Source organism: Daldinia caldariorum, assembly GCF_022478825.1.
Source record: "Daldinia caldariorum strain CBS 122874 unplaced genomic scaffold F4812scaffold_10, whole genome shotgun sequence".
NCBI lineage: Eukaryota > Fungi > Ascomycota > Sordariomycetes > Xylariales > Hypoxylaceae > Daldinia > Daldinia caldariorum.
Genome location: NW_025953046.1, coordinates 140,152 through 155,315, shown reverse-complemented (window position 1 = coordinate 155,315; position 15,164 = coordinate 140,152). Strand labels below are relative to the sequence as shown.

Below are 15,164 nucleotides of genomic sequence, written 5' to 3'. Positions count from 1 at the left end.
GAGGGGAGGGGATGGGGAGTTTGAGGAAATACCTAAAATTGGTATTATTTATAACACCTACATAAATCGTGCATATGCAATTTTGGATGCGGGAGGTTTTATTAGTAGAGAGCTTTCTTACGGGGAGACATAAAAGCATGGCCGATATGCAAGGTACAACGTCGCTGCCGTCAGAAAGCCGCCAACATTGCAGGAGGTTATGCGGGGGGAGGGTTCAACGATGATACGACGAGATTTCAGAGTTTCATGTCGCATGGGCGCACAGGCGAAGCTAAGCTGAGCTATGTACGGATGCATACGACATTACTCCTAACGCTTTAACTAACGCCTTAACGCGCGGAAAATAATGTCTCGAGGTCACGTTGGTCTCAACACGATGGACGAACGATAACTTGCGATACCGACGAGACGTGAAAGACTTGATAAGGCTAGGTCTAGGTTTGGGTTGACCGGTTCCAGGCGTAGGGTATCCCAAATCGAGATGACCGCCCATGTTCCGGACCCGCTAGACCTGTATGAACCATGGATGTGCCATTGATCGTCTCTCGTACCGCATATTGATGTCTCATTTGATGGAAGCTCTCTCTCATTGCATAGAAGCCGACCTGCCGGCTTGAAAGATGCATTGAAATGATGAATGCGTAACTAACCTAAGTTGTTTCGTTTCTATCGTTCAACGGCAAGACGGAATTGTTTTCGCATATAAATGAAAATGGCTTGGCCCGCCAAAATTCGTGTGCATTGCTGTCGCAGGGTCTTTCTCCCCTGATTTTAGTGTATCTGCATAATACAACTGCCTATTTTCGATGACCTGTAACTCGTGTCTAGACCCTGTAGATCCCATGTCTACTACTATGTACCTATGTATTGGCAACGAGTCTTATCCACTACGTTGGCGATGGGGCTCTTAGAGTGCAGTGAGTAAGAGGTAACTAAGGCGACGGCATTTCCCAACCCTTACATACATATTCGAGTAACCCTCGGAAAGAGTTAAGACATTCGAAACATTGAAAATCGAAATATTGAGGTTATCAACTTGGGTCCCAATCTTATGCTTGCTGGCAGCTGCTGCGTATTCTTTAGTTACCGGAAGCAATTTTAGGCATCGGGGGAGGTCCGTGTTATAGTTCAATGGATCGGATCCCCCGAAATCTTGGCGGACCGAATATCCCATCGAACTTTAAGAACAGCCATTGAGTTGAAACGTTGAGAATGAGGCTGAATTTTGACATACGTAATGATGGTCAATGGTCGAAACATGCATCTTAGCTGGACGTTGAGTCCCAATTGCTGCCTTCCATGTCGTACCTATGTACCTGTAGATATACGCATATATGAATTGACTTTCAAAGCGCGTACCTATATAAGAAGTAATTAATACTTAAAACGCGTGTGGGAATAGCCTGTCTCTCCGTGATCTGAAACTACGGGCGCAGTCGCGTGAGGGATGGGTTGACATTTTAAGAGACAACCTTGAAAGACGTGGATATGACTCGTGAGAAATACTTTCTCATAGGTATATTTTATATATATATACTTTTTACATAAAGACGATACATCTCATCTTAAACTGCTTTACACTATTGTAGTGTCAGCGAACCCCCCTGTTCCTGGGGAGTTACCCATTGAAGTTACCCAAGGGGACCATTTTAAGGGGTACACAGAAACAGCTTCGGCTTCGTAAGGTATCGGAAGTACATGTCTTGCACTAGGTCTAAAATAACCCAAGTTTAGTTTTAGTGCTTTTACCTAAGGTAACCAAACCATCTGGTACCTACCTCCAGCTACCTTACCTAAAGGAAAGGGCAAAAAGGGCGTTGAAAAAAAAAGGGTGTAGGTACCTAGGTAGCTAAGAAAAGAAATAAAAAAAAAGTAGGTAGGTGGAAGGAGGAAGAGGTTCAAAATGGGTTTAGTAGCTAGCTGCAGGCTATTTCATTAAAACTAGCGCCCCCCATTTTTGGACATTCTGGCAATCTGCACCAACCTGAATCGTCCAATTATTTTCCTCCATTTTTCTGCTCGTCTCCTTCTCTCACTTCCTCCCTCCAGTCCTCTCTTCCTTTTCCTTTCGGTAACGGAGTAGTCCAAAGTCTTTCTCTTCCCCCCTTACCCTCTTACGCTCTACTCCTCTTCCTCTTCCTCATCCTTATTCTACCTCCTATTGTATCTTACCTATCCAATCCTTCTTTGCCGTCTCCTCGTTTCTAGAGCATTGGGATCTTTTCCAGCTTTTATTTACCTACGCTCATTCGCTATACTTTTTTTTTCTTAATAATTTTTTATAGACTTCCCGCGCGCCAAGATTCTCTCTCTCTCCCTTTTTCCCGCCTAAGAGAGAGACAGCTTCTAGCCAATTTTAAACCTGTCTGCGCCAGCCTACCCGTAGCGAAATCTACCCGGTTCCTCCTCATAACGACTCGACAACGAAAGCTGTTGTCGTCGCTGTAACTTTTCGACGCTCGTTTCTAGCAGGTCGCAGTTCGCTCGCTTTGGAGGATAATCTTCGTCTTGTCTTTGTTCGACATTGCCGGACCATCGACACGAATCAAAGGGACAGTATAAGCTTAGACCGACGCCGTTCGCCGAGGCAACTTATTCTTGTCGTGTCTTTTCACCCTGGCCAGCTCTAGGTAATACCGGCCAAATTTTTGGTTACTGCACTCTACGGGATAGTTATACCTTGTCCAATTCGATTATTGCGCGTCATATTGGCGATAAACCACCGAATCGTTGCATATAGTCTATATTCATCTTACTCGGTGGTACCTCTTTGTTCGATTAGAGATACCCATTATCTTTCCAGCTAAACTATTGTTTGGACACACTCGAAGTTGTTCCGTTTACTCTTTGGTCAACAGCTGTTATAATATCCAATATTGCTTGTTTTGCTAGGATCCTGACGACGTTCCGGATCCTATTTCTGCCTTCTGCCTTCGTGCCTATTCGCGGGCACGTTTAATCTTTCAAAACGGCGCTTCTATCCCACGTCTCACGGGACAGCCTTGTCCCTCCTCATCTTCTCGGGATGCAGGACCTCTCAGTTTCCGGTGGTATCCCCACTGGTCCTGCTGGCAACTCAGGTCGATTTGGCCATGCGTCAAAGCCCTCAAACAGCGATACCGGCTTCTCTCATGGCGCTTTCACCTCTAACATTTCTGGATTTGCCGACAGACACCCTCGCCGTGGTAACATCCCCTCGATCAACACCCAGAATCAGCTGAATCCGCCTGTCCCTAGCAACGGTCCCGATATGACTACACCTGGCACTGGCTTTGATATGCAGTTCACTCCTCTTCTCCCTTCCCAGTTGCTCCTCGGTAGCCCGTTCCAGCCTGGCACTCCCGCTGCTTTTGCTAGTCCTCAGTTCCAGAACCTGTCCGCATTTCAGCACGGTCAGCAGCACAATGGTCAGCAACAGCACAATGTCGCAAGTCCCGTTCAACAAAGCTTGTCCCCTCAAGCTTACCAGGCGATGGTGTCTCCCTCCACGTACGGCGCTCCCCAGTTCTTCCAGCCGCAGTCTCCTACTGGTACTTTCAACAATATAAACGGCCAAATGCAGCCTCAATCGCCAACTCTGAGCCCGGGTATTGTTACGGGTACTAGTAGGACTGTGTATCTCGGCAATATCCCCCCTGACACTTCGGCTGAAGAGATTCTTGGCCATGTGAGGAGCGGGCAAATCGAATCCGTCCGACTGCTTCCCGACAAGAACTGTGCTTTCATTTCTTTCCTCGACGCCAATGCTGCTACGCATTTCCACTCGGATGCTATTTTGAAGAAGCTCTGTATCAAGGGACAGGATATCAAGATTGGTTGGGGCAAGCCGTCTCAGGTGCCCACTTCTGTGGCCTTGGCCGTCCAACAATCTGGTGCGTCCCGAAACGTTTATCTCGGAAACCTCCCGGAGGACATTCCCGAAGAAGAGCTACGTGAGGACCTTGGGAAGTTTGGTGCTATTGATACAATTAAGATTGTCCGGGAGAAGAACATTGCCTTCGTTCACTTCTTGTCCATCGCCAATGCCATGAAGGCTGTGCAACAGCTTCCCCAAGAACCCAAGTGGCAATCGCCTCGCCGCGTTTACTACGGCAAGGACCGATGTGCCTACGTTTCTAAGACCCAGCAGCAGAACGCGGCTCAGTACCTCGGTATCGCGCCTGGATATGCTCACATGCTGACTGGTCAAGATCGCGAAGTTATTTCTAGTGCGCTCGCTCAGCAGTCTGTGGCAGCGGCAGCAGTTGCGACTACAGCCGGCGGTATTAACAACCTCGGCAACCGAACTATTTACCTTGGCAACATTCACCCAGAGACTACGATTGAGGAGATTTGCAATGTCGTGCGAGGTGGTTTGCTTCACCATATTCGATACATTCCTGATAAGCATATTTGCTTCGTTACTTTTATCGACCCGACTGCGGCGGCTTCCTTCTATGCTCTAAGCAATCTTCAGGGCCTTATGATTCACAATCGTCGTTTGAAGATTGGTTGGGGAAAGCACTCCGGTGCTCTGCCGCCAGCTATTGCATTGGCCGTTAGCGGCGGTGCCTCTCGTAATGTCTATATTGGCAATTTGGACGAGACTTGGACTGAAGAAAGATTGAGACAGGATTTCTCTGAATATGGCGAGATTGAATTGGTAAACGCTTTACGAGAGAAGAGCTGCGCTTTCGTTAACTTCACAAACATTGCGAATGCCATCAAAGCCATAGAGGCCGTTCGAAGCAAGGAAGAGTACAGGAAGTTCAAGGTCAATTTCGGCAAAGATCGCTGCGGAAACCAGCCCCGACAGCTTCAGCAGCAGGCCCAGTCTCCCCGTGGAGAGGGTGTGTCTTCGCCTGCTCCGGTTGGTAGTGGAAGCAACAACTCACCGACCAATCCGACTTCGCCACAGTCTGCCAACAACGTCAGCTTGTTTTCCAATGGAAACAATCCGCTCACGATGTACTTGAACCAAGTATCGCAGCAAGCGCAGCAGCACCAGCAGCAGCAACACCAGTTGCTGGCATCCCAGCAAGCGGCGTTATTCGGAACTGCTGCATCCTCGCCCAATGATCTATCTTTAGATATTCCTCAGTCGGCAGGCGGCTCCGGCCATGGACAGTCTGCGAGCATCTCGAATGGGTATGCGGCGAACAGTGCGTCTGGTGCACCGACGATTGGCGGTCTGCTTGCCCCCGGTAACGCTCGGGGACAGCACAACCGTGCTGTAAGCCTGCCTGTTTTTGCCCCTGGTTTCGAGAATGGCGGTACTAGTCCTATTAGCGCCATTGGTGGCCCAAGCGAGGGAGAGCGTCGAGGACACCAATATCAGGCCAGCTTTGGTGGTATGGGCTCCGGTCTTGGCCTCGCCATTCAGGGCGGCTTGAATGGTTGGGTCGAGGAGGAGGTTGCCAACTAATTTTGCACACCGTTCCGAAGGCGACAACCTGGGAAAGATAATATGTTGTAATCGCTGCGTTGATTTTCTTCGGCGTTCTTTATTCAGCTTTCAACGGCTAGTGTTGGCATTTTCCTGTATGATCTTTGTAAAACCTCTTAAACTTTCCCGGTCATTCGACCTTGTGAGAAGAAAAAAGTTGTTAGTCAACTTGTACCCCGGTGGGATACGACGATGTCCGATGCCTTAATATTGGGTAGCTGAGAGAATGTGTTAGTGAGGAGAAAAGGCTTCGTCTCTGAAAAATGGGATATGAGCGGAGTTTGATAGGAATTTCTGATAGGAGAGAGAAAGAGAGAGGGAGGGAGATATGAGGATAGAGATGGAAATAGAAAGGGATGCGTGGCCGACAGTGGTAGCTGGTGGTTGAGAGGTTATTGGTAGTATTTCAGTATCTCTTGCTTGCTATAACGCTGCTGTCATTGCATATCTCTCTGTCTTGATAAAAATATGGTAGGAAGGTATTAATATGACAATTGAAAAGGTTCTCCCGGTTTTTTTGTTGTGACTACCTAGCCTATGATGTACATGTCGAAGCTGTTGGCTCACTTATGTATGTAGCTTGAAACAAATGAAAGCGTCCTTTCACCGAGCGAGTGCAAATATATATAACTCATTCATGATAAGATATCAAACTCTTGAGCTTTCAATGTGAGTGATGATGGTACTTTTACTAGTAGTACCTAGTACCAATGACATTGTCTTATTGCTTATTCTAATGCTAAATCGTGTAACGCCTTAATTTTTCTAATGCCAATATCTCAAAGTATTTATCATGCAATCAAAGTTACCTATGTACCAGAAATATGTATGGCTTGCATGAGAATGCAAGTAGAACTGAGCTGGGCTGGGCTGGGCTGGGCTGGGCTGGGCTGGGCTGGGCTGCGGCCACAAGAATGCGCACACATCCTTTCTATCTTTATCGTTCTTCTCTTTCAACTCGACTAATCCAAACAGCAATATCACCAACTTACTACTTATTTCTTTTTTTTTTAAAAAAATAAGACGCCATTCATCTTTCATTCAGTGGCTTATAGCCTCATTAATAACCGGCCGGCTCCGGCTTCTCCGGGAACGCAGGGCCTCGGATGTTAGTTCTGCACTGCTGCTTCCAATTGCGCGGGACAAACTTGTCGACGATGGATTTGAACGCGGCCTAGTATGTTCATTAGCCACGGTAGAAGAGATATTTGCTTCCCGCCTAAATGCAAGAGAAGGGGACCGTTCTCGGCTATATATATGTAGGTAGTAGGTAGAAGTTAGGTAGGCAAACAGGGAAAAGCTCACCAGCGTGCAAAAGCTCTCGTCGCCCTCGAGGTGATTACCTGGGGCCTTACAACCTGGCACCGTGATGACCTCGTCATTATACCGTATTCGCACGTAGTATTCTTCCAACTTCGCCTTCTCCTTGGCCGATAACTCCTCGATCGGCTTGCGTCCTATGCCTGGCGGTGGACTACCAGGCTTCGCGCTCGAAGGGAATAGCGAGCCGAACCAGCCGGGTTTGCTAGCTTGGGTAGAGCTAGCTTCTGTCGGCGGCATCGTCGCTGTACCTTGTTGATATAGGTTTGTTGGTTTAGGGCGAGTAGGATCTGCTTTGCGGAACATCTCGATGGCGATATGGCTCGTATAAGGGGGCCATTTATTACTCTCGAATGATCCTAAACTTGCTAATATAGCGGCTATCGTGGTGTCGTGACACCCGCTCAACCCAAACCGGATGGGCGTAGCACTCTTACCTTCCTTTACGGGGCCGCTTTCGAGCTTCCGCGCCACCTCGTACTCGCCATCGGCAGTCGAACGCTCGGCGCTACCCACCATACGGCTCACAACATCGCCTAATAGACTTCCAATTCCCAACGCCCGGTACTCTTGGCTTTCCTTGTAGCCCGCGAACCACTCCTCGACCCCGATCTTCTCAATGATCTCGCGGCCCTTCGGGTCATAGAATTCCTTGGGTAGCCGTGTCTCTGGCCCATGCGCTAGTGTTGAGTTGATTGTGTCCATGATACCGCTTAGACGCGGCCGTCCGTCCACGGCGACCCGCGGCGAGTCTTCCGGCATCCATTTCCCGTACAGCTTGTTCAAGTACGCCATCTCCTCCGTATCGTTCCAGCGGTCGGCGGCGCGTTGGGCAAACGCCCGCGACAGCGCTGCGAAACGCCGACAGTTGCTATCGTTAGGGAACAGGGTCTCGTCACCCGGAGCTCGTGTTAGAATAGCCGGGGCCGGGAACTTGGGGGCCCGAGTATGAGCCGGGTACAAACCCGTAAACGTCTCCTGGACCGAGTCCAGCGCTCTGGGGATAGGTGTTGCGCGCAAGTATAGGTTATCAGCATTAAGCAGGACCGGAGGTAAGAAGCGCAACTGGTCGACGTAGAGAGTGCGTAGGCGAGTACCGAGATCGAAGGTGGTCTCACGGCCGCGGTCGGTCAGCATGCCCATCTCGCACACGCTATCAAGTTCCCCGGCGGGGCCCTGAGCAAGTACAGGTTCGTCATTGGGTCCGAATGTCTCAAGACGACGTTTCCACTCGAGAGTGGAGAATTGGCCGGTATGGCGGTCTAACACGGCGGACTTGAGCTGACGGACGGCGCTGCAGTAGGGCCAGAAGGGGGGCAGGCCGGCATTCTGAAAACGGACGGATACGGGAGAACGCTCGCCGTGACGGAGCAGGATCTGTACAAGTTGCAATTCTAGATTTTCCGGGTATAGTGCTTTGAGCTCATCTTCTGAGTAGGGAGGTCTGGGGATTAGGGAAGTCATTATTATTATAGGAGGTCTGAAGTGATGCGGAGATTGGTATCACTAGGTTAGGTTAGGTTAGGTACGTATTGAGATAGCAGAAGTTATAAATTATAAGGACAATGAATAAGAACAGAAACATCAGTATGCGCCTTCTTTATAGGTTCTAAGTACCTAGGTAGGTACATGGGATAGTGTCGAAAAGCAGTAGCTCTTGACTTCTTTTTTTTTTTTTTTTCTTTGTTGCTTGCTCTTACCTACCTCTTGCAGGCTTGTAGCTTGTAGAGCTTGTCTTATTGAATTTGGCAGCTACCTATTGCCTGGTAATTACTTGGTACTTGGTACTTGAACTTAAATTCTATCATGGGGTAGGTTAAGGTTACAAGCTAAGATACCTTAGGTAGGTGGGGTGACATGTATTTTAAGCAACCAAGACCGTATCAAATGGGTAAATTGATATTGATTGATCGATAAGACAAACCCGTTATCCGTCCTCTTTTTTTTACTACTTCACTTATACTTCGCAGCTGATAAATTCCGAACTTTGTTCATGCCTTTGCGGATTCCACCATCTCGCAACACCTGTCTTACCCTCCATATGTTATGAAGGGTTCTAAATCTACCTGCTTGCTATGTCGCCACCTAGCAGCAAATTCAGGTGGCGCAACATCACAGACAACGAAATGGCAAACCCAGGCGTCGCGATTTTACACCAACAACGCCACCCTGCGAAGCGATGACCCGAGCAACGCTTCACCAACTCCGACGTCCAATGCCTCCAATGCGCCTCCCCCTACAGAGGCCGCCGAAACCCAACCACAGCTGGGCAAGGTTCGAAGAGTGGTGCAGGGTAACCAAAAGACCATCTTGAATACAAATTGGTCTCCCGTTAAAATCAAAAAGATTCCAGTCAACAACAACTCTGCTCGGGTAGACGCCTTGTTCCAGCAGATCGTCCGTCAGCAAACTACAAACAAATATGGCCCAACTGGCACCCAACAGACAAGCCCTAATATGGACTTAGCTCTCGTCCAGGCCATTGGGAAGCTAGAACTCATGATTGGAAATGGCAAGCCCGTGGCAGATGCGTATGCCTACCTCATCACACAAATATATCCTCTACTCCAAGAGCCGCATATAACCATACCCAAGGTTTTCTATACGGTAGTGTCTAAGTTGTTGGATAGAGTCGTTGCTGCTAAAAAGAAGTCGATTCGCTCGCCTGACCTACCTGCAGTTTCCGACATCTTCCGAGTTTACACGGATATTGGTGAAATGAAGCCTCAGCGATGGGCTGCACTCGTGGCGGATTTAGTCCGGACGATCATAGAGATAGATCCATCTGCTGAGGAGGAAGACTCCGCCATAGCTAGAGCTGACCTCCTTGCCCGCGATGACCTACTCAACGATCTTGTCGAATCATGGAAAGTCTTGTCTTTGCCTCAATCCGTACCCGTAATGCATGGTAACGAGTTAATGGACGGGTTCTGGTTTCCAAAAATCGACAACTTTGCTTTGAGGAAATTTTCCGGTCGAGGAGACTTCCCTGCGGCTTTGAGTAGTATTTTCCCCCAATATCACCCGAACCTGCTCGGCACCCCCGTGGCTATCTTAGCTATCGCTACGTATGCTTTGTTGCTTGATCCCGAGCGAAGTAACCTCGAAGCTAGACGAAATGCTGCTCGTTTCGTCTCCAAAATAGCCTATCTTATCACATTTGTCAATTTCCAAGACGCCGGCTTGCTGGAAGGGATCTCACATACTTTTCCCGAGCTTAAAACTTATATAATGTATCGATGGCCTGACATCAAACAGCAGCTAAAACTCAAGCTTGAGACAATTGCGTCTGATGGAAACGTAGAGCCTAATAGATCCCCACACCCGACTAAAGCTGGTTCGATCAATATCTCTCGTGTAGGATACCGCCTCAAGCGTGCATTCCTAACTCGTAACATACACGAGGTGAACGGGACCTGGCTGGAGTTTATAGGGCACGGAAACCGCATTACTTTGGAGAGAGCTTCTGAAATGCGAGAGTATCCTGATATCTTCAACCAGTTTATTCATGCCCGGATGGCTCTGGATCAGCCTGACGAGGCCGTCAATGCGCTAAATACCATGCGCGAAGTCGGCCTTAGGCCCACTATGAAGACGTGGAATAGCATGCTTACTGGCTGCAGGAAAGCTCGTAACGCCGTTGCCCTCAACGCCGTGTGGGCGAAACTTGTGAGCTCCGGGGTGAAGCTGGATACCAAAATATGGACCACTCGTATATCCGGCCTCATCGAATGCGGTGACGCCGAGGCCGGAATCAGGGCCTTGCAAGAAATGTCGAGATTGTGGGATGAAAGCTCGAAAGATGAGCATAGCACAGCTGTCGAGCCGACTATAGAACCGGTCAATGCTGCCCTCCTTGGTCTAGTACGTACGGATCAAGTCTCCGCTGCCGAAAGTCTCCTGCAATGGGCGGATCGGCAAGGTATCAAACCTGATGTCTTCACATATAACACATTATTACGCCGCTCTGTTCGGGATGGCAGGGATGAGGATGTGCAACGGCTATTTGCCGCGATGCAAGAGGCTAACGTAGCTGCCGACGAAGCGACATTTACGATAATACTGGACGGGGCATTCACTAGAATAGATCCGGATGCCGTAGAAGAGCAAGCGAGGGTAGTGTCAGATATGCTCGACCACATGCACGAGATCGGATTAGAGCCGAACCTGCAGACCTACGCCAAGATAATTTATAACCTTCTCCAAGGAGGTGACCGGGCTACTAAGCCTATCAAATCCGTGCTGGCTCACCTATGGAGCCACGGCCTGGAGCTCTCGCCGCACATCTACACGATGCTAGTGGAGCACTACTTCTCGTGCGGTCCGCCGGACGTAGAATCTGTCGACGCGCTACTGCAACGCCGTACCGCGCTTAACTACGACAGCGTAGAAGATAACATCCTATACGACCGCATCATTAAGGGCTACGCCCTGGCCGGTCAGCCCTTGAAGGCTCTCGACTATTACTACAAACTTAGCCAGATCGGCGTTCCCGTTATCCTGCCTACGCAGGTGGAGCTACTGCGTGCGTTACTTCGCGACGGCCACGTCCAAGCGGCGCGCGAGATGGCTGCCAACACCAAGACGATGTTCGAGGAGTCGAACCGTGCCAAGGACGAGGTCGAAAGCGCCAAATTCTGGGGCCATCGGTTCTGGTATATAGTTTTCTCGAACGGCCTCCTCGAGGGCAGAGACGCCATGGAGCCTTGGGCTAGACGGGCTTCTTCTCACTGGGCTGGTGATTACGTTTAGCTTAGAAGCCGCGTATATAGTGTACATATATAAATAATTATTCTCCATGAATGAATGATCAAGCAAATGTATATTCAAGGTATATATACCTTATATACGGGAGGCGTGGCGTGAAGACTTTCTCGAAAATCATGTTTGCGCGTATCAGTAGATTAATGCACGAATTCGAAATGATTCCAATTAAACTGTTTGACTAAGATCTCAGAGAACTCCAGACTCCTTTCCTTGGACGCTTATTTGAGCATAAGCAGCAGCAGCAGTAGCCACAGCAGTGCTAGCCGTTGCCGTCGACGTGTATACAAAACGTAACGTGAGAGGGTTCCTTCTTCATCGTCATGACTCGTCCATCCGATCGTCTCTCGACGAAGATCTTGTCTTCCGCGCAGTACCACCAGCAGCAGCAGCAGCAGCAGTAGAATTCCCTTCTTTTTCTCCTCCTCCTTCTCCTCCTCCTTCTTGTCCTTCTTGTCCTTGTCCTTCCTCCACCCCCCCTCCCAAGAGCCCAACCACCCCCTCCAACCCGCCAACCTCATCCCTCGCCAAATTCCGGCCCGCGCCCTGCCACTCGCCGTCGCGCACCTCCCCGTGCCGCCCGAGCTCCAGGCCCTCCACCGTCTCGAGGTACCGCCTCGTCGCGCCTTCGACGTACTCGAGACGCTCGCGCCGCCAGCTCTTCCGGCCGTCTTTACTCTTTTCCCCGTTCCCGTTCCCGTTCCCGTTCCCGCTCCTGTCTTCGCTATCGATATCCATGGCTTCGGAAGAAGAAGAAGCATTGGTGGTGGGGGGTGGTGGGGGGGCGGAGGAAACCAGGTCCGGCGCGATGGTGCGCAGGGACGTGGATAGCGCGCGCAGCGCTTGCATCTGAGAGAGCGTGAAGGCTGTGGTCGTGCTGAGGGGGGCTTCGGAGCCGCCGGCCGTGAGGGAGCCCTTGCGGTGCAGGAACGCGAATGGGCTTTTGTTGCTGTTGTTGTTCTTACGCGCCGGAGACTGCGACTGCGCCTGCGAGTTGGGGGATGACATCGTTGTTGTTGTATTGGTGGTGGTGGTGGTGTTCTTCTCGCTCTTGACCTGCGCGGCCGAAACGCCGACGATGTCCTGCAGCTCGGCGAGGAGCTTCTCGTTGCGGGCGCGCTCGGCGGTCAGCAGGGCGTTGAGGCGCATGCTCTCGCGCAGCTTGCGACGGAGGTGGTTGATGCTGTCCAGGCTCGGGACCTGGTCGGACGGGTTGGCGGCGGCGGCGGCGGCGAGGTCCAACCCTTCGTAATGCGACAGCCGGATCCAGTGGCGGATGTCGGGCGGGCGGACGGTCAGGATGTTGCGCAGCACGTAGATCTCGAACTTGTCGAAGTTGCGGTCGATGCTGGCGCACAGCAGCGTCTCCAGCTGGTGCGTCCCGGACTCGATTTCCGTCTTGGCGGCCTCGGCCGGGTCTTGCTGCTGTTGCTGTTGTTGCTTTTGTGCATTGCGGGAGGAGGATTTGGGGGGCTTAAATCCGATGGTTGCGGGGGGCGCGTTTAATAGACCTTGTTCGACGCTGTTGAGGGCACGCTCGGCGAGGACGTTAACGCTGTTGATTATGTCGTCGATAAGACTCTATAGTTGGGGTTTGACCATGTTAACCATAAATACTTATTCTATTCCCAGATAGGGTACCAGGTACTAATACTGACAATAGGGGGGTACCCGAAGTGCTCTGTCAAAAGCTCGGCATCGGAATTGGTAGATGTAGTCATGTTCGGCGCATTTTAAGTGTCATTGTTGTCGTTGTCGTCAAATGCGCTATAAGGGCTGAAGTCGGGGGTTGTCAATTAATGACACGCGACGCGCCTAAAGTCTATGAAAGTCAATATTTAGTTTGGTGGTGGGGTGAAAATACAGGGGGGGAATTCAATATGTATTCGATTGATAATATTGTGTTTAATGTTCAATTGTTCAAGTCCCCTAATTTTTAGATGAGGCGTTTTGCTGTGGCTCAGCATTATGGGTCTACGTCATATGGGGACCTTCTAGCAGCTTAGGCTAGGTACGGATTGTACATACATATAAGGTAGGATGTACCTAACATATCCTAGCTAGTAGCTGGTGCAACACAAGCGTGCATCGTACAACATTATTATACAATTGCGAATCAAGATATCAAGTTTTATAGTAATTACAGGGTAAACCAAAGATGTCGGGTTGGAAGGATAAGGGTATGGGCATTGTCAAACACGGTTGGCATCCAGAGAAAGAAGGGACATCGTTAAAGGGTCAAGTTGTAAGACCTCATCTTTTATCTCCCATAATCCCTTATCACATGCTAACACAAACCACTAGAAAAGCCTTGTCGGTCGAGGAGATAAATCTACTGCTTCTTCTTCTTCTAATCATAGTGCCGTTCCTATATCCTCGTTACGAGATCCCTCTTCCTTTGGACCTCCCCCTAAACGCATCGGAACTGGTGGGAATACGCCTGAACCCGGGTCTCAAAGCCCCGTGTCCTCTACACATTCCGGATATACGCATAGTGTCCAGCAACCGCATCAACACCAAATAGAAGAACCCACCCCAGAGTCACGGCCGTATAGGGTCGACACTACAGGATTATCGACATCGAATCTACCCCCTCCGCCCGTAAGGAGAGGTAGCCCAGACAAACGAGATCCCGTCCCACCTCCGTACTCGCCCGTCAACCCGAGCGGCCCGCCCTCCTTACCTCCTCGACTCCCACCGCGCAGTGGAAACGCGTCCCCAGTTCAGACGCAAAGCCCAGTCTCGACAGGGAATAACCAGACCTCTAATTATCTAAATCAAGGAGCCATCAGCCGACTAGGGGCTGCTGGCATTTCAGTCCCGGGATTAGGAATTGGAAGCAGCACTCCTCCCCCGCCTCCTGCTCGATCACCAGGTACGGTCTCATCCGCAGGAGGTTTGTCGACGAAGCCATCTAATGGACAGCTCAACGAACTACAAAGCCGCTTCTCTCGCCTTGGCACTAGCAATACTCAACAGGAACCAACGGCCGTGCCAGCACAGGGGACTACTTGGGCAGAGAAGCGAGCAGCAATAAAAACCGCGGCAAGTTTTAGAAAGGACCCTTCATCCGTGTCCCTAGCAGACGCGAAGGCCGCCGCTGGAACAGCATACAACTTCCAGCAAAGACACGGGGACCAAGTAGCATCGGGATTAAAAACAGCAAACGGGATAAGCCAACGATTTGGTGGTGGGGAGGTTCATGGACAGGGAACGACGACATCATCAATAGCGCAAATTTCAGGGGTAATAGGAAAGAAGAAGCCTCCTCCTCCGCCACCAGCCAAGAAACCCCAAGTATCTAAAACCGGTAGCGAAGATGTTCCACCTCCTGTACCAATGGCCTCGAGGCCGAAATTCAACTAAAGCGAAGTAAGCGGCAATCAGTTCACAACTAGGTACTAAACAGCGGTTGCATCATTAATCGATAATCGGGTGTAAAAGGAAAAGATTGAAAGTCACATATCTAAGTCACGGAATAATACGGCCCCAACAGTCATACATAAAGATAATACTTGGGCAATTCATCAATTAATTAGGCTTCGGCTGCACAATGCGCCGGTAGTATTCGTAAAAGAACGAATCTATGTAACGGGCCTAAATCGAGTTTTATAGACATAGAAAAAAGAAGCGTCAGGGTCGTTTAGGTGGAAAT

The 15,164-nt window shown here is 50.0% G+C and overlaps 5 protein-coding genes across 5 annotated transcripts; 3 read left to right on the top strand and 2 right to left on the bottom strand.

The window, feature by feature from the left end:
- The first annotated feature begins 2,616 nt into the window (after positions 1–2,616).
- On the top strand, positions 2,617–6,072 carry F4812DRAFT_46248 (uncharacterized protein). Its single transcript, XM_047938052.1, has one exon. It carries the CDS (start codon positions 3,026–3,028, stop codon positions 5,402–5,404), a length of 2,379 nt encoding a protein of 792 aa, XP_047789347.1. The 5' UTR covers positions 2,617–3,025; the 3' UTR covers positions 5,405–6,072.
- A 413-nt stretch (positions 6,073–6,485) lies between these two features.
- F4812DRAFT_451400 (phosphoglycerate mutase-like protein) lies at positions 6,486–8,209 on the bottom strand (the record flags this gene model as incomplete). Its single annotated transcript, XM_047936201.1, has 2 exons — positions 6,486–6,599; positions 6,731–8,209. The coding sequence occupies 2 exons, from the start codon at positions 8,207–8,209 to the stop codon at positions 6,486–6,488; spliced, it is 1,593 nt and encodes a 530-aa protein (XP_047789346.1).
- A 467-nt stretch (positions 8,210–8,676) lies between these two features.
- Positions 8,677–11,663, top strand: F4812DRAFT_46209 (uncharacterized protein). The gene has a single exon (XM_047937978.1). The coding sequence runs from the start codon at positions 8,792–8,794 to the stop codon at positions 11,495–11,497; it is 2,706 nt and encodes a 901-aa protein (XP_047789345.1). The 5' UTR covers positions 8,677–8,791; the 3' UTR covers positions 11,498–11,663.
- F4812DRAFT_46208 (Mis12 protein-domain-containing protein) lies at positions 11,664–13,374 on the bottom strand. The gene is made up of 2 exons (XM_047937976.1): positions 13,168–13,374; positions 11,664–13,090 (listed from the first exon to the last, which is right to left on the bottom strand). The coding sequence occupies exons 1-2, from the start codon at positions 13,228–13,230 to the stop codon at positions 11,831–11,833; spliced, it is 1,323 nt and encodes a 440-aa protein (XP_047789344.1). The 5' UTR covers positions 13,231–13,374; the 3' UTR covers positions 11,664–11,830.
- A 121-nt stretch (positions 13,375–13,495) lies between these two features.
- F4812DRAFT_430859 (uncharacterized protein) lies at positions 13,496–15,018 on the top strand. The gene is made up of 2 exons (XM_047934392.1): positions 13,496–13,754; positions 13,814–15,018. Exons 1-2 carry the CDS (start codon positions 13,668–13,670, stop codon positions 14,873–14,875), a joined length of 1,149 nt encoding a protein of 382 aa, XP_047789343.1. The 5' UTR covers positions 13,496–13,667; the 3' UTR covers positions 14,876–15,018.
- The last annotated feature ends 146 nt before the right edge of the window (positions 15,019–15,164 follow it).